Here is a 25,839-nt window from a genome sequence, read left to right on the forward strand (position 1 = left end):
CGAGCGCATTATTCAATAGCACCAGCATACGTTTACGTAATTTAGCAGACGCTCTTATCCAGAGCGACTTACAAATTGGCATACCCAGTGAAAGTTAAAATATCACATGGTACATCAATCTCTTACGTATGAATAGGCTACTGGTACATACATGTACGCAGTAAAACAAAATACATTTCAGATGCTTTATTGTCCTGCATTGGTGTCAGTGTCAGTCAGTGGGGGCACGAAGCTGGCTGTCTAGTTCTGACAGTCAGCAGCGAGCACACATTACGCGCTCCCGTGCGGGCGGTAACAGCAGCTGTAGGACAGACCGCCTGAAAAACAACGCAGCCATTTTGAGTCGAGAATAAAAACTCAAAAGCTCAAAGAAATCCACTCTATTTCCTCTATAATAATTCAAAATAAGTACAGTCGGCAACATAATCGACGTATCGTGTGGTTCGTTTCCATTTGCAACGCCAGCCGTACAACTACCCAATGCAATCCTGTCTGTACTGTTGTCCCAATTTTTCGCCCGTGCTATCACATCCGGCTGGCATTCCTTAAATGCAATTTGTAACAATTCATCCCAAACTGTAAATCTAGCAATAACCAATCAGCGCACCCCGGAATCCGATGTCAGTGACGGCGTATCCAATCGGCGCATGCGTCTCACTAGCTGTGTAGCAGAGTGAAGATGGCGGCGGGCTCCGATTTACTGGATGATGTTTTTTTCAACACAGAGGTGGACGAGAAAGTAGTTAGTGATCTAGTTGGATCTTTGGAGTCTGAGCTCACGGGATCGGGTCGTGGAAATTCGTCGGTCAGGGTCCAGTCTGCAGCAAATCACATTGACAACTCCGCTGTAGGTCGCAATTCCAATGTCCAGGACAGCAAAATGGGACTTTCACAAGAGCTTGCTAAACCAGGTAAGATAGCTGACTGGTTAGCTAATTTTGGTCACGTTGTTTTTCTGTTTTCGTCTCTTTTAGCCACACAATTTGACAACTCCTGCTTATACAGCTGCATATTTTCAATTGATAGATATTCGATATTTCCATCCCTCTCATGTGTTTCCTCTCCTGTAGGGACTGGCGTGCAAGGGGGTGTCATTAATAGTAGGAGGTCCCAGGGTTCAACCATGTATGCAGCGATCGGGACGACGGCGGCGGGCTCGAGCATGACAGCCGGGCACAGTCCGAGCAAGACTGGGACAGTCAGTGGTGTGGTAACGGTGGTTCCCGATCACGGGGTAGGGATCAGAAAAACTGGGGCGGCTGGTGTACAAACTTTAAATGGAAGTAGCGTTGTGATAAACTCTCATAATTCAGGAAGTGTTGCCGCTTTGGGGTGCTCAGCAGGCAGCACAGTGGCCGCCGTCGCGGTTGTCAACAACGGACCGAGCTCCGTGGTCAAAGGAAACACAAACTTACCCTCAACTTCCAGCACTGTTATTCAAACACCTGTTATGCACAATGCTGTCACTTCACCTGTGATATCGTCTCAGCTGTCTGTTCTAAACGGTGTGCCCACTGTCACGCTCGTGAGGCCGCCTATGCAAACACCCGGAACAGTCACCTCGCAGAGCGGGAGTAATAATACCGTTCTGATACCATCTGTCGACGTTGCCCACCCTGCAAGTTCAGGAGCTCAAATCAACAAGTTGGAGTTGCCAAAAACGACCATACAAACGACTTCACAAGTCGCCGCCCCCAGTGTTGTAGGAAAAAGTCTGGTTTTACAAAATGTGAGGACCTCCATCCCATCGACTATTGCAGGCAGTCCTGGCGGGATAAAGGCGATCGTGCCACAGGTGTTCTCCCCGAGACTTCCGCAACCCCAACAGAATGCTTCAAACATCCAAAACATTCAGCTCCCTCCAGGTAACTTTCATTCTCAGGTGACATTGTATAAACTGATTCATTGAAGCATGTGGCATGTTTTGACGTGGTACAGTAGCCAGTTAGGGAGAAGTCTGCATTAGTGGGACATTTTTTTGAGGGTACTGTCTAACTGTACTATAATTTTGCAGCCCAATCACAACACATGTTATTTGGTTGTTGCTGAATGTGTTCTGTGCATGAAAAAATGGTTTTGGTGAGTGTGACATCATTGTAGTGTGTGTGGTCAGGTTTCTTAGATGGAGTGACTTGTTGAAACTCATGAAAAACCGGCATACATAGGAAACATTGCACTATAATGATAAGGCTGTCATTCTGTAAATTATAATTAAACAATCTAGCTTTTCATGTTAAAATGAATAGTTATTGGTAGTGTTTTGAAATATAATAACCATTTATGTAAATAGTAATAATATTTATGAAAATCTGATTATAGTGGTGTCCCACTTACCCTGAATGGTGTTTGAATAGTGGGACAGGGGCCTTTACAGCTATTAAAATACACAAAATAAACTTTTAATCAATTTAAATGTGTATTCTTTCATTAGATATTCTAAAATACATTGAAATATGTTCTTTTAGTTGTTTCTAACATCTGTAAATCGTTTCTAGATGCTATTTAGCACATAAACAGCATAGGATGACGGTGGATGGAATTAGTGGGAAATGGCAAGAGTAGGAAAGGAAAGAAAGGCCAATGACAAGTAAGAAAGGGAGGATAGAAGAGGCATGATTTATGAAAGGGGACATCGTTTGGTGGGGCAATAGAGGGGTTTCAGGATCAAGTAAAAGCTTTGAAGACTCTGTTAGTTAGATTTTCATCAAGAGCTTGGAATGTCCCCAAATACATTTTCCAAGGACATTGAGAGGGTCTAGTTGGCTGTCTTTTTTTCTTTTTTTTTACAGATGGTGTGTTATCTATAAGCCTCTACAAAGTATTATTGATGATTTCACAACAAGTGTCAGGTGAAGTGGGACGCTGTGTTCTTAATGAGAAAATAGTGTCCCACTTCATCTACTTAAGTGTCCCACTAGCATTGAAAGACACTTCATCAAAAGTAGGGATCTGATGTTGTTTTAGGGGTTGTAGCACCTGAATTAATTGAAATAAACATCACTTGAGTAGGGGTACACTGATTTTGATTGTCTACATAGCGATCTACCAAAAAGTGTCCCACTAACGCTGACTTCACCCTATGTCAGTTAGCCACAGTGAGTCGAGAGAGGATACAATGTAGCTTGCTGGCAGCATAGTGTTTATTTTCAACACTCTCTGTGAAACAGAAACTTTTTTGCAAACTTGTAGTTAACATTCGCTATGTTGTATCAGCTACAGTTGACATCGCTGCTGCACCTTTGGTTTATCAGACAAAACTCCCTGTGCATGTGCGTGTGTGTTTTGCTGTCAGTTGTTTATGCTCCACGAGCACACTGACCTGTGGGAACGTTCTATTGATTCTGCCTACTTGTGTCGCCTGTAAAATCACACACAGGCTACCCTGGCACACCATGGATCGATTATCAATAGGCACGCTGACACCATAGCGCATCATGTAACGTAGTTTCATGCACGTGTCACATTTTCTGTGGGAGTTGCATGTCTCACAGGTTCTGTCTAACAATGCTAGCTCTAGTTAAGCTCTCCACTGAGAGCTGAACGTTTTTTTTTTGTTGTTGTGATAAGTGCTTTTTTATTGTCACTTTTCTGCGAAGAGTGGCTAACACTGTATTTTCTAACCAAACAAAGTGTTCCATAGTTATTAATAAGATATGTATTTGTATTTAGCCAGTAAGTGTCTGTCTGTTGATCTATGACCCCTGTTTGACTTCTTACCCCTGACTCCTCCATGCCCTGTGCAGGCATGGTGCTGGTGCGCAGTGAGAGTGGGCAACTTTTGATGATCCACCAGCAGACCCTGGCCCAGATGCAGGCCCAGTCCCAGTCCCAGAGCGCCATGACCCCACGGGCAGCCACCCCCACCAGCACTCCCCCTGTCCAGATCACCTCTGTACAGGTACACACACACACACACACACACACAAATCATCTCTTACCTACAGTGATGGAGAGATCACAGTGTGACATCCTGAACCCTTGTCCTCTCCTCTGTCCTGCAGGCTCCAGGGATGCCCATGATGGCCCGTCAAGTGACCCCCACCACCATCACTAAGCAGGGCTCCCCGGCCCAGACTGCTGTCCAGGCCACCACTACCCTCCAGAGGCCTCCTGTACTACAGCAGGTAGGTACACAACTCATCCCCCTATTCTCTTCCATTCTCTTCAATCTCCCCCCTTAGTCTCCTTTCATACCCTGCTTCCTCTGACCCATCTCCTATAGAACACCATTATGCTGGGTGGGGTGGCTGCCACCCCAGGTCAGGCCCCAGTGCAGCCTGGCTCGGCAGCAGTCACCCAGAGAGCAGGGACCCCTGGAACTACTGGGACACCAGGCACCCCCATAGTCGCTTCTACCACGGTCAGACAACACTCATCTACTCCCTCCTTCCAGCATTTGTCTACTCCTAAATAGTCATGCAGTGGTCCTAACTTGTGTATTTGTGTGTGTAGGAGATCCTGGAGAACGTGAAGAAGTGTAAGAACTTCCTGTCCACGCTGATCAAGCTGGCATCTAGCGGGAAGCAGTCGCCTGAGACCACAGCCAACGTCAAGGAGTTAGTCAAGAGCCTGCTGGTACGCCTGTCTGGTCATCTGTCTGGCCGTATGTGTCTATCTCTCTGTCTCTTGCACTCACTCTCACTATTTTTCTCACTCTGTCTTTCTACATTGTCTGTTTTTCTACCACCGCAGGAGGGTAAGATCGAAGCGGAGGACTTCACCAGTCGGTTATACCGGGAGCTCAACTCCTCTCCTCAGCCATATCTCGTGCCTTTCCTCAAGGTGAGACTGATGGCTTTTCCCTTCTAATGTAGCTACAGTTGAAGTCGGAAGTTTACATACATACACCTTAGCCAAATACATTTAAACTCAGTTTTTCACAATTCCTGACATTTAATCCTAGTAAAGATTTCCTGTCAGTTAGGATCACCACTTTATTTTAAGAATGTGAAATGTCAGAATAATAGTAGAGAGAATTATTTATTTCAGCTTTTATTTCTTTCATCACGTTCCCAGTAGGTCAGAAGTTTACATACATTCAATTAGTATTTGGTAGCATTGCCTTTAAATTGTTTAACTTGGGTCAAACGTTTCGGGTAGCCTTCCACAAGCTTCCCACAATATGTTGGGTGAATTTTGGCCCATTCCTCCTGACAGAGCTGGTGTAACTGAGTCAGGTTTGTAGGCCTCCTTGCTCGCACACGCTTTTTCAGTTCTGCCCACACATCTTCAATAGGATTGAGGTCAGGGCTTTGTGATGGCCACTCCAATACCTTGACTTTGTTGTCCTTAAGCCATTTTGCCACAACTTTGGAAGCATGCTTGGGGTCATTGGAAGACCCATTTGCGACCAAGCTTTAACTTCCTGACTGATGTCTTGAGATGTTGCTTCAATATATCTACATCATTTTCCTTCCTCATGATGCCATCTATTTTGTGAAATGCACCAGTCCCTCCTGCAGCAAAGCACCCCCACAGCATGATGCTGCCACCCCCGTGCTTCACAGTTGGGATGGTGTTCTTCGGCTTGCAAGAACCCCCTTTTTCCTCCAAACATAACGATGGTCATTATGGCCAAACAGTTATATTTTTGTTCCATCAGATCAGAGGACATTTCTCAAATATAGCGACATTTCAGGTTATGTCGATATAGGACTCGTTTTACTGTGGACATAGATACTTTTGTACCTGTTTCCTCCACCATCTTCACAAGGTCCTTTTGCTGTTGTTCTGGGATTGATTTGCACTTTTCGCACCAAAGTACGTTAATCTCTAGGAGACAGAACGCGTCTCCTTCCTGAGCGGTATGACGGCTGCGCGGTCCCATGGTGTTTATACTTGCGTACTATTGTTTGTACAGATGAACGTGGTACCTTCAGGCGTTTGGAAATTGCTCCCAAGGATGAACCAGACTTGTGGAGGTCTACAATTCTTTTTCTGAGGTCTTGGCTGATTTCTTTTGATTTTCCCATGATGTCAAGCAATGAGGCACTGAGTTTGAAGGTAGGCCTTGAAATACATCCACAGGTACACCTCCATTTGACTCAAATTATATCAATTAGCTTATCAGAAGCTTCTAAAGCCATGACATCATTTTCTGGAATTTTCCAAGCTGTTTAAAGGCACAGTCAATTTAGTGTATGTAAACTTCTGACCCACTGAAATTGTGATACAGTGAATTATATGTGAAATAATCTGTCTGAAAACAATTGTTGGAAAACTTACTTGTGTCATGCATAAAGTAGATGTCCTAACCGACTTGCCAAAATTATAGTTTGTTAACAAGAAAATTGTGGAGTGGTTGAAAAACGGGTTTTAATGACTCCAACCTAAGTGTATGTAAACTTCCGACTTCATCTGTAGCTATACACACAAACAAATTCAAGTGGCCAACGATGCAATATACTGTAGATGAGAGAATGAATTGTGTTCTTCCTCCCCATCTCCAGAGGAGTCTTCCTGCACTGCGTCAAATGACCCCAGACTCGGCAGCCTTCATCCAGCAGAGCCAGCTGCCTCAGGCTAGCGCCCAGCCTGTCGCCTCCTCCAAGGCCTTGACTGCTGTGGTGCTGGGGGGCATGGCTGCCGCACAGAGATCCCCTCTCAACAGCAGCAGCCCTGGGGCCAAAGGGACCATGCACCAGTCTCCTGTCATCAGCCTGGCCCAGACGCCTCATAGCAAGCCTGGCCTGGTATACTATATCCTAATGATACTCCACTGTGTGTTTCCCCTATTGTATAGGCGGGGTGCCTTGTTGTTTTAATGTCATATGAAGTCTATATGTTATGTTGAGGGATGACCCCAAGTGTATCACCCTTTTCACGCTACTTGGCCAAGCCGAGCTGCAGTCGGCTGGCCTGGTTACGCAGCCACCATAGTTGCTGAAACCATACTGGAAAGGACAATGTGAAAAGGAAATACCCGAGCCTGCACAGTAAGGTTCAGGTCTGCTCTCTTTCTTCCTCTGGCCTCTCTCGCTTTCTCTCTTTCTGTTTTCTCTCTCTCTCTGGTCTCTCTCTGTCTCTCTCTCTCTGGTCTCTCTCTCTCTGGTCTCTGGGCTCTCTCTCACTCTGTCTTTTTCACTCTGGGCTCTCTCTGGTCTCTCTCTTGGCTCTCTGGCCTCTCTGTGGTCTCTCTGGCTCTCTCTCTGGTCTCTCACTTTCTGGCCTCTCTCTGGTCTCTCTCACTGTCTGGCCCCTCTCTCTCTCTGGCCTCTCTCTCTCTGGCCTCTCTCTCTCTCCATCTCTGGCCTCTCTTTCTGGCCTCTCTCTGGCCTCTCCCTCTCTCTCTCTGGTGTCTCTCTCTCTGGTCTCTCTCTGGCCTCTCTCTCTGGTATCTCTCTCTCTCTGGGCTCTGTCTCTCTCTGGCCTCTCTTTCTCTCTCTCTCTCTGGTCTCTTTCTCTGGCCTCTCTGGTTGGTCTCTCGTCTCTTTCTCTTTGGCTCTCTCTCTTTGGTCTCTCTCTCTCTGTAGATGGTTCCTCAACAGCAGGGGGCAATGGCGAGGCCTCAGGTGACTCTGGCCCAGTCACCCATGGTTACGCTCCAAGGCCAGCACCACAGTCGCATCATCATGGGACAGCCGCAGGTGGTCAAACAGCTGCAGACAGGTGTGTGTGTGTTTGTTTTGTATTTTCTGTGTCCCATTTTTAGACATCAAAACTATGAAATAAACAAATCAAAATATATTTGAGATTCTTCAAAGTAACCGCCCTTTGCCTTGATTACAGCTTTGCACACTTGGCATTCTCTCAACCAGCTTCACCTGGAATGCTTTTCCAACAGTCTTGAAGGAGTTCCCACATATGCTGGGCACTTGTTGGCTGCTTTTCCTTCACTCTGCTGTTCGGCTCATCCCAAACCATCTCAATTGGGTTGAGGTTGGTGGATTATGGAGGCCAGGTCATCTGATGCAGCACTCCATCACTCTCCTTCTTGGTAAAAAGCCCTTACACAGCCTGGAGGTACCCTCCCTACCTTGTCACAACACAACTGATTGGCTCAAACACATTAAGAAGGAAAGAAATTCCACAAATTCACTTTTAAGAAGGCACACCTGTTAATTGAAATGCATTCCAGGTGACTACCTCATGAAGCTGGTTGAGAGAATGCCAAGAGTGTGCAAAGCTGTCATCAAGGCAAAGGGTTGCTATTTGAAGAATCTCAAATATATTTTGATTTGTTTAACACTTTTTGGGTTGCTACATGATTCCATATGTGTTATTTCATAGTTTTGATGTCTTCACTATTATTCTACAATGTAAAAATAAAGAAAAATCCTGGAATGAGTAGGTGTGCCCAAACTTTTGACTGGTAGTGTGGATATATATACAACCCCTTATTTTTGGCACTAAAGTCTCCATATACAGTATATAGTGCATTCGGAAAGTATTCAGACCCCGTGACAGCCTTATTCTTAAATGGATAAAATCGTTTTTTTCCCCTCATCAATCTACACACAATACTCCATAATGACAAAGCAAAACAGGTTTTTAGAAATGTTTGCAAATTTATTACAAATAAAAAACGGAAATATCACATTTACGTAAGTATTCAGACCCTTCACTCAGAACTTTGTTGAAGCAACTTTGGCAGCGATTACAGCCGCAAGTCTTCTTGGGTATTACGCTACAAGCTTGGCACACTTGTATTTAGGGAGTTTCTCCCATTCTTCTCAAGCTCTGTCAGGTTGGATGGGGAACGTCGCTACACAGCTATTTTCAGGTCTCTCAAGAGATGTTCGATCAGGTTCAAGTCCGGGCTCTGGCTGGGCCACTCAAGGACATTCAGAGACTTGTCCCGAAGCCAGTCCTGCATTTTCTTGGCTGTGTGCTTAGGGTTGTTGTCCTGTTGGAAGGTGAACCTTCGCCTCAGTCTGAGGTCCTGAGCGCTCTGATTTTCATCAAGGATCTCTTTGTACTTTGCTCCGTTCATCTTTCCCTCGATCCTGACTAGTCTCCCAGTCCCTGCCGCTGAAAAGCACATCCCCACAGCATGATGCTGCCACCACCATGCTTCACTGTAGGGATGGTGCCAGTTTTCCTCCAGACGTGACACTTGGCATTCAGGCCAAAGAGTTCAATCTTGGTTTCATCAGTCCAGAGCATCTTGTTTCTCATGGTCTGAGAGTCCTTGAGGTGCCTTTTGGCAAACTCCAAGCGGGCTGTCATGTGCCTTTTACTGAGGAGTGGCGTCCTTCTGGCCACTCTACCATAAAGGTCTGATTGGTGGAGTACTGGAGAGATGGTTGTCTTTCTGGAATGTTCTCCCATCTCCACAGAGGATCTCTGGAGCTCTGTCAGAGTGAACTTTGGGTTCTTGGTCACCTCCCTGACCAAGGCCCTTCTCCCCCGATTGCTCCGTTTGGCCGGGCAGCCAGCTCTAGGAAGAGTCTTGGTGGTTCCAAACTTCTTCCATTTAAGAATGATGGAGGCCACAAGTTGTAGAAACATCTCAAGGATGATAAATGGAAACAGGATGCACCGGAGCTCAATTTCGAGTGTCATAGGAAAGAGTCTGAATACTTATGTAAACAAGGTATTTCTGTTTTTTGTTTTTTTATACATTTGAAAAAATTCTAATAAACTGTTTTCGCTTTGTCATTATGGGGTATTGTGTGTAGATTGAGGATTATTTATTTTTTAAATCCATTTTAGAATAAGGCTGTAACGTTACAAAATGTTGAAAAAATCAAGGGGTCAGAATACTTTCCGAATGCACTGTACTTCCATTCATTTTTTCCAACTGGTACGGGGGACCTGTACGTTTTCGTGAGTCTCACCTTTCCACAGAGTGTGTAGCCCAAACTGTTTCACCGCAGATGGGGAAGTGCGATATCTCGGATTGAGACGCATCCAATGCAAAAAAAACATATCTCCAGCTTAAACTGACAGATCTTCATGGTGATTTTTATTATTACGCTAATTAGATTTCCGCGGGGGCGCAGACATCGACTCTATTAACTGCATTTTGCCTGTGTGTTTGATGCGTGCGTTTGTGTACTCATCATACGTGAACATCTCTAATATAAATATTGTTTATACAAAGGATAAAATATACTATAGGCCTAATAGTAGTTTGTATTACCTTATTAATCTTTATCTTATTATCTAGTGCTTTGATACACCATCACTGTAGAATGTGATACGACTCATGTGCAGGATTGGATCTTTCCTGTGTGAGGTATTTTTCCACTGGGCTGGGAGGTTCTGGGACAAACACACATGGTGTGAACAATGCCAATTAGCAGTGTCTGTGATCAAAGGCAACAGACAGAAAGAAGTGTATTGGTTCTGTATGTGACCGGCAGCTATTAGCTAGTGGAGATGGCAGTGATGTGATAAGTGCTGCTGCTGCTGTGTGTGTGTGTGTCCGTGTGTCCACTGTCCCCCTGGCTTGCCTTGCTGGCTTCACTGACCAGGGACTGTATAGAAACACTGCCCCGTGACATATGTATATAACTGCATGCTATATTGATCACGTCTATTGATGGATGGGGTTTGAGGGACCCATAGAAAGCTCTCTCATCTGTGAAATGTTTTCTTCCTCCATCTCACTTCCTCTTGAGGTCCGCTTCACTCTTCTGCTCACAGCAACTCTACCAAGACAAAGTAAATTATTTATTGATGAATTATGATATACGATATGAAAGGGTTAGGAGGCTGAATAAAGGTATAGTGTCTGTCTGTTATGTAACTGTTCCCTTCGCTCTCTCCTTCTGTCCCTCTCTCTCTCAGTTCCTGTAGTGAAGCAGGCTCTAGCACCAGGGGCCAAGGTAACACTGGGGCCCCAGTCTATGCTCCACGTAGTACAGAAGAACAGGCAGGAGGCAGGCGGAGGAATCTTCAAGTAACACACACACACACACACACACACACACACACACACACACACACACACAGACATCCATGTACAAATCCGATGATTTCGTTAAAATGAGGCCTTATAAACAGTTTCTCTCCCTCCATCCAGGGATGATGATGACATAAATGACGTGGCCTCTATGGCTGGAGTCAACCTATCAGAGGAGAGTGCCCGCATTCTGGCAACCAACTCTGAGATGGTCGGCGCGGTGACCCGCTCCTGTAAGGACGAGGCCTTCCTCTACACCTCCTCACTAACACAGAGAGTACATGAGATAGGTGAGACACGCACATACACACACAGACACACCACACACACACAGACACACCACACACACACAGACACACACACAGACACACCATACACACACACAGACACACCACACACACACACACACACAGACACACCATACACACACACACAGACACACCACACACACACACACACAGAGACACACCACACACACACACAGACACACCACACACACACACAGACACACCATACACACACACAGACACACCACACACACACAGACACACCACACACACACACAGACACACCACACACACACACAGACACACCATACACACACACAGACACACCACACACACACACAGACACACCACACACACACACACACATACCACACACACACACACACACACAGACACACCACACACACACACAGACACAGACACAACACGCACACACACCCACTCACACACACATTCTATACCTAAAATCTCTGACATCTCCTGTCCTGTTGTGTTGTAACAGGCAGGAGGTTAGGGGTGACTGACCTGGGGCCGGAGGTGATCAACTACGTTTCCCATGCTACACAGCAGCGGCTGCAGAACCTGCTGGAGAAAGTGACGGAGGTGGCGCAGCAGAAAAACATCACCTTCAAGGTGAGAGAACATAGCTTCTGTGGGTGTTTGTGTGGAAGAGGTTCACTAGAGAAGTTATTTAATGAGCTATTGAAGTTGTATGTTATATTTAGTCAAAACGGGGTTGTGATTTGGTCTTTCATCTTCACTGGTGCTAATGGCAACGGGTTCGCAAAAAGCATGGTGTTTGCAACGCCAGGGTTGTGGGTTCGATTCCCACGGGGGGCCAGTATGAAAAAATGTATGCACTCACTAACTCTGGATAAGAGCGTCTGCTAAATGACTAAAATGTCAAATGAACCATTTTACCCTCGTAATTCATTATTTATCTTCCCCCTCTCCCTCTCCCCCTCCCCCTCCCCCTCCCCCTCCCCCTCTATCACCCTCCCCCTCTATCTCCCTCTCCCTCCCCCTCTCCCTCCCTCCCCCTCTCTCTATCTCTCCTTCAGGAGGATGATAAGTATGAACAGGTGAGTGACGTGCGAGCCCAGCTGAAGTTCTTTGAGCAGCTGGATCAGATGGAGAAACAGAGGAAGGAGGAGCAGGAGAGAGAGATCCTGATGAAGGCAGCTAAGGTAACTGATGTATAGCAGTTTGTGCCATCTAGGGGTCATATACTGTAAGTGCCAGTAGTGGTGATGCTGAATACTGTGCCTCTTTCCTCCCCCAGTCTCGATCACGGCAAGAGGACCCAGAGCAGCTTCGGCTTAAACAGAAGGCTAAAGAGGTGAGAGTACAGGGTTTGTGTAGCTGTATACATAGTGTGTGTAGCATTAGCGTAACATGTCGTATGTGAATGAATTGTAGTGTTTCTCATACTCTTTGTGTGTCAATATGTTCATGTATAGTGGGTGCGGGTATGTGTGTGAGCATGTCATGTGTCTCTGTCTTCAGGCACAGGAGTCTTGTATTGTAATGCCTGTTCCCTGTGTGTGTGTGTGTGTGTTCTAGATGCAGCAGCAGGAGCTGAATCAGATCAGGCAGAAGGAGGCCAACATGACGGCCCTGGCAGCCATCGGCCCCAGGAAGAAACGGAAAATGAACTCCCCCGTCAGCGGAGCCGGGGCTGAGGTAGAGTATCATAACCAAACATAGACCAGTATTGTGGGCTGGATCATTGACTCTTGATTGATCTTAACAAAGAAAACAATGCTTTTAGTTGATAGCAGTTTATGCATACACATCTTTTTGAAGATCAACATGGATTACTTTACTTTCTCTGTCTTCCCCCACCTCTCTCTCCCCTTCTCCCTCCCTCCCTCCTCTCTCTCTCTCTCTTCAGGATTCTTGCTCTGGTCCCTCTCCGTCAGGTGTGTACAATAGCGGAGGCTCCAGGCCTCAGCGCCAGCGCATCACCAGGGTCAACCTCAGGGACCTGCTCTTCTGTCTGGAAAATGAGAGAGAGACCAGCCGCTCACACCTGCTCTATAAAGGCTTCCTCAAATAACACACAGGGAGACCAGACATGCCCAATAACACTTTCCTAAAGGACAAGAAATGAATGAGAGAAACCATTCACTCTGATGCACCTGATGCTTCCTCCTATAGCACCTCCCTAACAGATAGAGACAAGCCACTCTCTATAGCACCTCCCTAACAGAGACAAGCCACACTCTATAGCACCTCCCTAACAGAGACCAGCCACTCTCTATAGCACCTCCCTAACAGAGACAAGCCACTCTCTATAGCACCTCCCTAACAGACAGAGATCAGCCACTCTCTATAGCACCTCCCTAACAGACAGAGACCAGCCACTCTCTATAGCACCTCCCTAACAGACAGAGACCAGCCACTCTCTATAGCTCCTCCCTAACAGACAGAGACAAGCCACTCTCTATAGCACCTCCCTAACAGACAGAGACAAGCCACTCTCTATAGCACCTCCCTAACAGAGACAAGCCACTCTCTATAGCACCTCCCTAACAGAGACCAGCCACTCTCTATACCACCACCCTAACAGAGACAAGCCACTCTCTATAGCACCTCCCTAACAGACAGAGACCAGCCACTCTCTATAGCACCTCCCTAACAGACAGAGACCAGCCACTCTCTATAGCACCTCCCTAACAGACAGAGACCAGCCACTCTCTATAGCACCTCCCTAACAGACAGAGACAAGCCACTCTCTATAGCACCTCCCTAACAGACAGAGACAAGCCACTCTCTATAGCACCTCCCTAACAGAGACAAGCCACTCTCTATAGCACCTCCCTAACAGAGACCAGCCACTCTCTATACCACCACCCTAACAGAGACAAGCCACTCTCTATAGCACCTCCCTAACAGACAGAGACCAGCCACTCTCTATAGCACCTCCCTAACAGACAGAGACCAGCCACTCTCTATAGCACCTCCCTAACAGACAGAGACAAGCCACTCTCTATAGCACCTCCCTAACAGAGACAAGCCACTCTCTATACCACCACCCTAACAGAGACAAGCCACTCTCTATAGCACCTCCCTAACAGACAGAGACCAGCCACTCTCTATAGCACCTCCCTAACAGACAGAGACAAGCCACTCTCTATAGCACCTCCCTAACAGACAGAGACCAGCCACTCTCTATAGCACCTCCCTAACAGACAGAGACAAGCCACTCTCTATAGCTCCTCCCTAACAGACAGAGACAAGCCACTCTCTATAGCACCTCCCTAACAGATAGAGACAAGCCACTCTCTATAGCACCTCCCTAACAGACAGAGACCAGCCACTCTCTATAGCACCTCCCTAACAGACAGAGACAAGCCACTCTCTATAGCACCTCCCTAACAGACAGAGACAAGCCACTCTCTATAGCACCTCCCTAACAGAGACAAGCCACTCTCTATAGCACCTCCCTAACAGACAGAGACAAGCCACTCTCTATAGCACCTCCCTAACAGAGACAAGCCACTCTCTATAGCACCTCCCTAACAGAGACCAGCCACTCTCTATACCACCACCCTAACAGAGACAAGCCACTCTCTATAGCACCTCCCTAACAGACAGAGACCAGCCACTCTCTATAGCACCTCCCTAACAGACAGAGACAAGCCACTCTCTATAGCACCTCCCTAACAGAGACAAGCCACTCTCTATAGCACCTCCCTAACAGACAGAGACCAGCCACTCTCTATAGCACCTCCCTAACAGACAGAGACAAGCCACTCTCTATAGCACCTCCCTAACAGAGACAAGCCACTCTCTATAGCACCTCCCTAACAGACAGAGACAAGCCACTCTCTATAGCACCTCCCTAACAGAGACAAGCCACTCTCTATAGCACCTCCCTAACAGAGACCAGCCACTCTCTATACCACCACCCTAACAGAGACAAGCCACTCTCTATAGCACCTCCCTAACAGACAGAGACCAGCCACTCTCTATAGCACCTCCCTAACAGACAGAGACAAGCCACTCTCTATAGCACCTCCCTAACAGAGACAAGCCACTCTCTATAGCACCTCCCTAACTCACAGAGACCAGCCACTCTCTATAGCACCTCCCTAACAGACAGAGACCAGCCACTCTCTATAGCACCTCCCTAACTCACAGAGACAAGCCACTCTCTATAGCTCCTCCCTAACATACAGAGACCAGCCACTCTCTATAGCACCTCCCTAACAGAAAGAGACAAGCCACTCTCTATAGCACCTCCCTAACAGAAAGAGACCAGCCACTCTCTATAGCACCTCCCTAACATACAGAGACCAGCCACTCTCTATAGCACCTCCCTAACAGAAAGAGACAAGCCACTCTCTATAGCACCTCCCTAACAGAAAGAGACCAGCCACTCTCTATAGCACCTCCCTAACAGACAGAGACCAGCCACTCTCTATAGCACCTCCCTAACAGACAGAGACAAGCCACTCTCTATAGCACCTCCCTAACAGACAGAGACAAGCCACTCTCTATAGCACCTCCCTAACAGAGACAAGCCACTCTCTATAGCACCTCCCTAACAGACAGAGACAAGCCACTCTCTATAGCACCTCCCTAACAGACAGAGACAAGCCACTCTCTATAGCACCTCCCTAACAGAGACAAGCCACTCTCTATAGCACCTCCCTAACAGACAGAGACAAGCCACTCTCTATAGCACCTCCCTAACAGACAGAGACAATCCACTCTCTATAGCACCTCCCTAACAGACAGAGACCAGCCACTCTCTATAGCACCTCCCTAACAGACAGAGACAAGCCACTCTCTATAGCACCTCCCTAACAGACAGAGACAAGCCACTCTCTATAGCACCTCCCTAACAGAGACCAGCCACTCTCTATAGCTCCTCCCTAACAGAGACCAGCCACTCTCTATATCACCTCCCTAACAGACAGAGACCAGCCACTCTCTATAGCACCTCCCTAACAGACAGAGACAAGCCACTCTCTATAGCACCTCCCTAACAGACAGAGACAAGCCACTCTCTATACCACCACCCTAACAGAGACAAGCCACTCTCTATAGCACCTCCCTAACAGACAGAGACCAGCCACTCTCTATAGCACCTCCCTAACAGACAGAGACAAGCCACTCTCTATACCACCACCCTAACAGAGACAAGCCACTCTCTATAGCACCTCCCTAACAGACAGAGACCAGCCACTCTCTATAGCACCTCCCTAACAGACAGAGACAAGCCACTCTCTATAGCACCTCCCTAACAGACAGAGACAAGCCACTCTCTATAGCACCTCCCTAACAGAAAGAGACAAGCCACTCTCTATAGCACCTCCCTAACAGACAGAGACAAGCCACTCTCTATAGCACCTCCCTAACAGACAGAGACAAGCCACTCTCTATAGCACCTCCCTAACAGAAAGAGACAAGCCACTCTCTATAGCACCTCCCTAACAGACAGAGACAAGCCACTCTCTATAGCACCTCCCTAACAGACAGAGACAAGCCACTCTCTATAGCACCTCCCTAACAGACAGAGACAAGCCACTCTCTATAGCACCTCCCTAACAGACAGAGACCAGCCACTCTCTATAGCACCTCCCTAACAGACAGAGACAAGCCACTCTCTATATCACCTCCCTAACAGACAGAGACCAGCCACTCTCTATAGCACCTCCCTAACAGACAGAGACAAGCCACTCTCTATAGCACCTCCCTAACAGACAGAGACCAGCCACTCTCTATAGCACCTCCCTAACAGACAGAGACCAGCCACTCTCTATATCACCTCCCTAACAGACAGAGACAAGCCACTCTCTATAGCACCTCCCTAACAGATAGAGACAAGCCACTCTCTATAGCTCCTCCCTAACAGACAGAGACCAGCCACTCTCTATAGCACCTCCCTAACAGAGACAAGCCACTCTCTATAGCACCTCCCTAACAGACAGAGACCAGCCACTCTCTATATCACCTCCCTAACTGACAGAGACAAGCCACTCTCTATAGCACCTCCCTAACCGACAGAGACCAGCCACTCCCTATAGCACCTCCCCCAGAGATGAGAGCAACCAATTGCACCTCCCTCAAAGGGTCAGATAGACCAGCTACACTTGATGGTACCTTCTCTTCTTCTGTGGTCTCCTAGAATCATGACCTCCTAGACTAGAGGAGAGACCAACGACACCTGGAATATGAATCATCAGCTGAGCCCTACACGCCCTCCTCAAAGAGAGACCAGGTTGTTGCAGCTGTGAAACAGTGAGCTGGTGGGACTGACCTATCAGACTAGCTCTTCTGGGCTCTCCTTTACAGTGCCTCTCACGGTTCTGTAGGGACCATAAAAATGGATAGAGGACTCGTCTTTGTATCTGTGCCATTGTAGCGTCTGACAGCATGGGCAGCTCCAGTGAAGCGATCTCCATTTTGAAGTAGTCAATTTTCTTCTTCATGATTGGCTGATCCCTCCTGATGACCCAGTTGGACATGACTCCAACGGGGTCACCAGGAGGGATCTGCCAATAAAGTTGGAAGTCCCACCCAGTTGATAACATTAAAATGGTGGATGCCCTCAATGGCACTGCCCATGCTAATACGGCCTTTTGCCACTAGAGGCCTCAATCATTCTCTATGTTAGAGACCTGCTACTGGCAACCAGGTCCCCTCCCATACACTGCCCTCTGGTGCCCTGGAGGGGAAATGCTCTTGTTTGTGAGGTCTCCTTTGGGTCTGGAAACATCCTCATGTTTTGCAGTAGGGACATGCATTAGCTTTTACATCCTTTAACCTCATGCAATATATGATTAGACATTTTTTTATAAAGATCCCCAGCGAGGATCCTTTTAACACATTTAACCAAGAAATGTACAAACCTGCAGGAGTAACGTCAAATACCTGACGATACAGAAACTCTGGGCATTTTTTATTTCCCCTATTTTATAGTCATTCATTCTAGTGCTCTTTTACTGCCTGTGGATTATTTTAACTTGACTGATATTACGTTTCCACCGAGCTGCCTTGCAGCCAAAATAAGCCATGAATCATACATCTCTAACTCTCCAGAACTCTGATGACAGAACAGGAGCACTCCTTCTTAAACAGTCAATTTTCCACTGAGTTTTTAGGCTTGTTTGATTTCTGTTTTAGCATCTCTTCCCAGGTGCTTGTGTGTTTGAGTTTTGTTTTTAATCACTTATAATGATTATTTACAGTGCTCTGAAAAAGTATTTGCCCCCTTTCTAATTTTCTCTACTTTTGCATATTTGTGATACTGAATGTTATCAGATTTCAACCAAAACCTAATATTAGATAAAGGGTACATAAGTGAACAAATAACACAACAATTACATATTTATTTCATAAAAAAAGTTATGCAACACCCAATTCCCCTGTGTGAAAAAGTAATTGCCCCCTTACACTCAATAACTGGTTGTGCCACCTTTAGCTGCAATGACTCCAACCAAATGCTTCCTGTAATTGTTGATCAGTCTCTCACGTTGCTGTGGAGGAATTTTGGCCCACTCTTCCATGCAGAACTGCTTTAACTCAGTGACGTGTGGGTTTTCAAGCATGAACTGCTCGTTTCAAGTCCTGCCACAACATCTCAATTGGGATTAGGTCTGGACTTTGACTAGGCCATTCCAAAACTTCCAATTTGTAGCTTTTTAGCAATTTTCATGTAGACTTGATTGTGTGTTTTGGATCATTGTCTTGCTGCATGACCCAGCTGCGCTTCAGCTTCAGCTCACAGACGGATGGTCTGACATTCTCCTGTATAATTCTCTGATACAGAGCAGAATTCATGGTTCCTTCTATTAAGGCAAGTCGTCCAGGTCCTGAGGCAGCAAAGCATCCCCAAACCATCACACCACCACCACCATGCTTGACCTTTGGTATGATGTTCTTACTGTGAAATGCAAAGTTTGGTTTTCGCCAGGCATTACTGGAACCATGTCGTCCAAAAAGTTATACTTTTGAATCATCTGTCCATAGAACGTTCTTCCAAGAGTCTTGATAATCATCCAGGTGCTTTTTGGCAAACTTGACTCAACTTTTTGGACGAGATGGGTCCCATTATGCCTGGCGAAAACCAAACACTGCATTCCACAGTAAGAACATCATACCAAAGGTCAAGCATGGTGTGATGGTTTGGGGATGCTTTGCTGCCTCAGGACCTGGATGACTTGCCTTAATAGAAGGAACCATGAATTCTGCTCTGTATCAGAGAATTCTACAGGAGAATGTCAGACCATCCGTCTGTGAGCTGAAGCTGAAGCGCAGCTGGGTCATGCAGCAAGACAATGATCCAAAACACACAATCAAGTCTACATGAAAATTGCTAAAAAGCAACAAATTGGAAGTTTTGGAATGGCCTAGTCAATGTCCAGACCTAATCCCAATTGAGATGTTGTGGCAGGACTTGAAACGAGCAGTTCATGCTTGAAAACCCACACATCACTGAGTTAAAGCAGTTCTGCATGGAAGAGTGGGCAAAAATTCCTCCACAGCGACGTGAGAGACTGATTAACAACTACAGGAAGCATTTGGTTGGAGTCATTGCAGCTAAAGGTGGCACAACCAGTTATTGAGTGTGAGGGGGAAATTACTTTTTCACACAGGGGAATTGGGTGTTGCATAACTTTGTTTATGAAATAAATATGTAATATTTGTGTTATTTGTTCACTTATGTTCCCTTTATCTAATATTAGGTTTTGGTTGAAGATCTGATAACATTCAGTATCACAAATATGCAAAAGTAGTGAAAATTAGAAAGGGGGCAAATACTTTTTCATAGCACTGTATATGTCAACATGTCTGTTGATAACATTTTGTACATGTAAATGCACATATGCAAACACGCACAAACACACACACACCCTATGGAAGCAGTCTGTCAATTGTAGGTTTTTATCAGTAGACCGTGTGAAGAAATTGATAAACAAGATGTTTATTAATATATTTTTTCTTTTTTCAGAAAGTAATGTAAAACAATTTACATTAATTAATTGATACAACATTGCAAAGTGAGACTGATGCAAAGTTGGCAATAGATAACCTTTATGATTGGAGGGAGGCCATTGCTGGCTGCCATGGTGATGTGATGGAATGCAGAATATGGACAGACTATACGGACTGCACCCCCCGAACGATCCGTTTTTGAATCAAGCAGTCGGTCAGAGGGATACCCCACTTTATGTATCTTTTTTATATTTCTTAGCGCACATACTAATTGCTTGTTTCTTAATAAGCTTTTGGATGGTATTGATGAAACCTTTTTGACTGTACATACTTTTCTATACCATCATCCCTAGCAGCTGTTACACACCTTTCCCTTTATGTTCTATCAGAGAACAGCTTTCAGTGAAAAACCTGAAACAGATTATGTATTAATATCTTGTACATTTTGCACAGTCACTTGTTAATATGTAAATATTCTAATTGAAAAAATGGTTTTTAATTGCAGTTGTTTTTATAGAGGATTGAGAGAGAATGATCTACATTAAAAAATAGGTTATGTTGTACTATGTCTTTCTGCCTGGTCCCAGTGAAATCCTATGGGTGGATCTTGCCAATGGCTGTGTTTTATAGTTTGTCTTATACAGTGGTTATCAACTTTTTTAACCCACAGACAGATGGGCTCCAAAGATGTAGTTATGATGAATGATTTACATTTGAATTGATATAGTTCCTGAGTTAAAGTGCATAGTTCTTCCAGAGGAGGGCACTATTGCATCACTAAATCTCTACATCCCTCAAACAGAGCGAGGCAGCACCATAGGCAGAAAACAGTCAAAGTCAGAAAAACAAATGAATTAGCTTTGTGTCTTTGGGAGTGAGAGCAATCTCACATGTATGTGGACATGATCCAAGTCAATGCGGCCAAAGTCACACTTAAACATCTGAACGGAGTTCACAAAGAGAAAATCCCAGGAGGGAGCATTTTGAGATGCTAAAATGTTTCTAAGCTGAATGCTTAGTCCCTAGAGTGATATTTTTCCAATTCCACCCCTGCATATGGCTCTCTATCAGTACAGCAGTCTTCGGAGCATACCGTCAGTTTCCCAAACCTCCCCTTAGCTCAGCAACAACAGCAAGCGATATGAGCTGAGAATGCCAGACTGATAGATTTTATGAGCAACACTAGCTAGCCAAGCAGCACCAGGAGTCATGTCTCTGGCTGTGCTCCGGCTCCAGTGGCTTGAGAATGCAGGCTGTTGATCTGTAGGTACACACCACTGGGTTACATTTTACATTTTAGTCATTTAGCAGACGCTCTTATCCAGAGCGAATTTACAGTTAGTGAGTGCCTACATTTTCATACTTTTTCATATTACTACAGACACTCAGACACATACAGTTGGGCAGCTCATTGAGGGCTCACAGTAAAGCACACACAGTCATGTCCCTGTTTCAGATAGTGTGGATATTAGGCTTATGTAGTTTGTTTCTGTTCACTCTGCAGACACAGTAGATGCCTGTGAATCCCTGTGTCTTCATCCAGTCTATATCCCATACATGGGCAGCATCGCAAGTCTACCCAAATACTTACAGTGCCTTCAGAAAGTATTCAGACCCCTTTACTTTTTCCACATTTTGTTACGTTACAGCCTTATTCTAAAAATGATTAAATATGTTTTTGCCTCATAAATCTACACACTACCCCATAATGACAAAGCGAAAACAGTTTTTTCGAATTTTAGCACATTTATTACAAATAAAAACTGAAATAACTTATTTACATAAGTATTCAGACCCTTTGCTATGAGACTTGAAATTGAGCTCAGGTGCATCCTGTTTCCATGATCATCCTTGAGATGTTTCTACAACTTGATTGAAGTCCACCTGTGGTAAATTCAATTGATTGGACATGATTTGGAAAGGCACACATCTGTCTATATAAGGTCCCACAGTTGACAGTGCATGTCAGATCAAAAACCCAAGCCATGAGGTCGAAGGAGTTGTAAGTAGAGCTCAGAGACAGGATTGCGTCGAGGCACAGATCTGGGGAAGGGTACCAAAAAATGTCTGCAGCATTGAAGGTCCCCAAGAACACAGTGGCCTCCATCATTCTTAAATGGAAGAAGTTTGGAACCACCAAGACTCTTCTTAGAGCTGGCCGCCCGGCCAAACTGAGCAATCGGAGGAGAAGGGCCTTGGTCAGGGAGCTCCAGAGTTCTTCTGTGGAGATGGGTGAACCTTCCAGAAGGACAACCATCTCTGCAGCACTCCACCAATCAGGCCTTTATGGTAGAGTGGCCAGACAGAAGCCACTCCTCAGTAAAAAGGCACACCTAAAGACTCTCCGACCATGAGAAACAAGATTCTCTGGTCTGATGAAACCAAGATTGAACTCTTTGGCCTGAATGCCAAGTGTCACGTCTGGAGGAAAACTGGCACCATCCCTACGGTGAAGCATGGTGGTGACAGCATCATGCTGTGGGGATGTTTTTCAGTGGCAGGGATTGGGAGACTAGTCAGGATCGAGGGAAAGATGAATGGAGCAAAGTACAGAGAGATCCTTGATGAAAACCTGCTCAGGACCTCAGACTGGGGCAAAGGTTCACCTTCCAACAGGACAACGACCCTAAGCACACAGCCAAGACAACGCAGGAGTTGCTTCGTGACAAGTCTCTGAATGTCCTGGAGTGGCCCAGCCAGATCCCAGACTTGAACCCGATCGAACATCAATGGAAAGACCTGAAAATAGCTGTGCAGCAACGCTCCCCATCCAACCTGACAGAGCTTGAGAGGATCTGCATAGAAGAATGGGAGAAACTCCCCAAATACAGGTGTGCCAAGCTTGTAGCGTCATACCCAAGAAGACTCGATGCTGTAATTGCTGCCAAAGGTGCTTCAACAAAGTACTGAGTAAAGGGTCTGAATACTTATGTAAATGTGATATTTCCGTTTTTTTATTTTTAATAAATTAGCAAACATTTCTAAAAATCAGTTTTTGCTTCGTCATTATGTGGTATTGTGTGTGTAGATTGATGATGGGGGGGGGGGGGGGGGGAACAATTTAATCAATTTTAGAATAAGGCTGTAACGTAACAAAATATGGGAAAAGTCAAGGGGTCTGAATACTTTCCGAAGGCATGTTCATCATTTCTGAGTAATCATACATATTGCCTTGCACGTATCTAACCTCATTGGCAGAAATATGTTAGCATCACCAAGGAGCCAAATCTCTCTGAGCAGTGGGGCTGAGAGAGCGAGCGAGAGAGACAGTGACTCTCATCCACTGAGCGGTTCTTTATCAGTGGGAGAGGATTAGACAGCGATACCCTTTAGTACACAGAGTATTTTTTGGAACTCAGTCGGAGTCTCAATTTACTGTTAAAAGTTATAAAACACAAGGTACAATTTCAAAACTTGGTTGCAGCAGTTTTGCTCTTGTTATATCACTCACTGACAGTCACTCAATTAGCCCATGACAGTTAATGCCCAGGGACCCTGACCTCCAGGGGGGCCCCATTGATTTTGTTAGTCACTCTCACTCAGATATCATATTAACCTGGCATAAGTCATGGCAAAATGTGTAGAATTTCAGGAAATTTGCTATCAAACTTATTTGTTTACCTAATACTTTTTCTGCTTCAGATCCCTCAGCATGTATTATATTGAACAAAAATATAAATACAACATGTAAAGTGTTGATCCAATGTTTCATGAGCTGAAATAATAGATCCCAGAAATGTTCCATACGCACAAAAAGTTTTGTGCACAAATTTGTTCACATCCTAGTTATTTGAGCATTTCTCCTTTGCCAAGATAATCCATCCACCTGACAGGTGTGGCATATCAAGAAGCTGATTAAACAGCATGATCATTACACAGGTGCACCTTGTGCTGGGGACAATAAAAGGCCAATCTAAAATGTGCATTTTTGTTACACAACACAATGCCACAGATGTCTCAAGTTTTGAGGGAGTGTGCAATTGGCATGCTGACTGCGGGAATGTCCACCAGCGTTGTTAGAGAATTTGGCAGTACGTCCAACTGGCGTCATAACCGCAGACCACGTGTAACCACGCCAGCCCAGGAACTTCACATCTGGCGTCTTCACCTGCGGGATTGTCTGAGACCAGCCACCCGGACAGCTGATGAAACTGTGGGTTTGCACAACCAAATAATAATGAGAAACCGTCTCAGGGAAGCTCATCTGCATGCTTCTCGTCCTCACCAGGGTCTTGACCTGACTGCAGTTTGGCGTCGTAACCAACTTCAGTGGGCAAATGCTCACCTTCGATGGCCACTGGCACACTGGAGAAATGTGCTCTTCACGGATAAATCCTGTTTTCAACTGTACCGGGCGAGCAGTTTGCAGTTCCTTATTAGGACCTCATGGCCAATATCCACACCACATACTTTCATGGCCAATATCCACACCACATACTTACTGGTTTTCTGATCAACGCCCCTACTTAAAAAAAAAAGGTATCTGTGACCAACAGATGCATATCTGTATTCCCAGTCATGTGAAATCCATAGTTTATGACTTAATGAATTTATTTCAATTGACTGATTACCTTATGTGAACTTTAACTCAGTACAACCTTTGAAATTGTTGCATGTTGCGTTTTTATTTCTGTTCAGTGTAAATTATAGTTTTCCCGGTGCTGAGTTAATGTGCAGCGGCTAATTGCATAGCTAATAGGCTATGTGTTTGTAGATAGACTGAGGTGAATGAACCTACAGCAACCAATGTGATAAGGGCTGGGGTCATTTTAGCTGGTTATTGCTGTTCTCCAAATAGCATTTTAGAGTCTTAGAGTCCCGTCCCCCCCCCCCCCCCCCCGGGACCTGACTAAAACTCAGACCCTAGCCACGGCTCTGCACACACACACACAAATGCACACAAACACACATGTCGACTCCCTCTTACACACACGTCCTGTTGTGCCACACAGACCAATAAACACACTTCAAATATTTAAAATAAGCTTTATATGGTTTTGACATCAGTAAGACAACTACTGTAACTTTACACACTAGTAGTTTTACATCTCACTCATGGGAAAAACATTTCTGGCAATAAGTCATCAAGGGATTTCTATTCTTGGTGTCCTTTTATTAAGACAGTTGCACTGCAATAAATACATATCTCTTGATGATGAATTGCTCAACATGAGCTACCGTCATAGAAACAACAACATCAATAATGTCATCATCGGAGCCTTCCCTTGCTGCTGAATGTTAAGAATGCTAAGTCGCTCTGCTTGCAGGTATGGATTTTCTCTCTGTTCATTCTCAGAGAACGAGAGAGAGAGAGCGAGAGAGAGAACATCTAGGAGGAGTGGAAGTCCCTTAGGGCCCAGAAACAACCTATTCGTGCCTCCTCCACACGTAATTGAACAAATTAGCCATGAACAGCTGTTAGCTGTTAAAATGACCCGCTTTCATTTTATCGCCGTGGACAAGAGGTCTGATAGCATCTGCACACCACAGCTGTCAGGCATTCTGATTAGCTCGCCCATTCCTACTTTCAATATATCATGACAAACATAATTACCTCAACATCTCTTTTTATGGATTCGACAAATCGCCAGGCTCACCGAGCATGCCAAGTGTCCATCAATTACAGCCGCAGTCTTCCAGTAGGCTCTCCGCTCTGTTCCGGTGGCTCGACATTGTTAAGCCGTTTTCATTAAGGGAATAAAATAACCTGTAATGTAAAGCTTATTAGGACCTCATGGTGCTTCGTATGTTGCT

The 25,839-nt window shown here is 45.4% G+C and overlaps 1 protein-coding gene and 1 long non-coding RNA gene across 9 annotated transcripts; one reads left to right on the top strand and one right to left on the bottom strand.

Annotated features, from left to right (window-relative positions):
• Window positions 1-9: 9 nt before the first annotated feature.
• LOC311150342 (transcription initiation factor TFIID subunit 4-like) lies at window positions 10-13,195 on the top strand (the record flags this gene model as incomplete). Its single annotated transcript, XM_084187750.1, has 16 exons — window positions 10-911; window positions 1,071-1,865; window positions 3,744-3,898; window positions 4,002-4,124; window positions 4,223-4,360; window positions 4,453-4,575; window positions 4,693-4,782; window positions 6,450-6,692; window positions 7,473-7,608; window positions 10,735-10,846; window positions 10,970-11,139; window positions 11,639-11,769; window positions 12,198-12,323; window positions 12,419-12,475; window positions 12,700-12,819; window positions 13,031-13,195. Exons 1-16 carry the CDS (start codon window positions 680-682, stop codon window positions 13,193-13,195), a joined length of 2,916 nt encoding a protein of 971 aa, XP_084043876.1. The 5' UTR covers window positions 10-679.
• Window positions 13,196-13,345: 150 nt separating this feature from the next.
• Window positions 13,346-18,618, bottom strand: LOC311150346. 8 transcript variants are annotated; one of them, XR_014615093.1, is made up of 7 exons: window positions 16,764-18,618; window positions 16,050-16,725; window positions 15,868-16,015; window positions 15,230-15,791; window positions 13,630-15,191; window positions 13,478-13,515; window positions 13,408-13,439 (listed from the first exon to the last, which is right to left on the bottom strand). It is a non-coding gene; the product is annotated as an uncharacterized lncRNA (long non-coding RNA). The 8 variants fall into 8 exon arrangements; XR_014615091.1 differs by lacking the exon at window positions 13,408-13,439 and adding an exon at window positions 13,346-13,405 and having other exon boundaries at window positions 13,478-15,191; XR_014615092.1 differs by having other exon boundaries at window positions 13,388-13,439; window positions 13,478-15,191.
• Window positions 18,619-25,839: the final 7,221 nt, after the last annotated feature.

The sequence above is a fragment of the Coregonus lavaretus genome (assembly GCF_964263955.1).
Source record: "Coregonus lavaretus genome assembly, chromosome: 22".
Lineage (NCBI taxonomy): Eukaryota > Metazoa > Chordata > Actinopteri > Salmoniformes > Salmonidae > Coregonus > Coregonus lavaretus.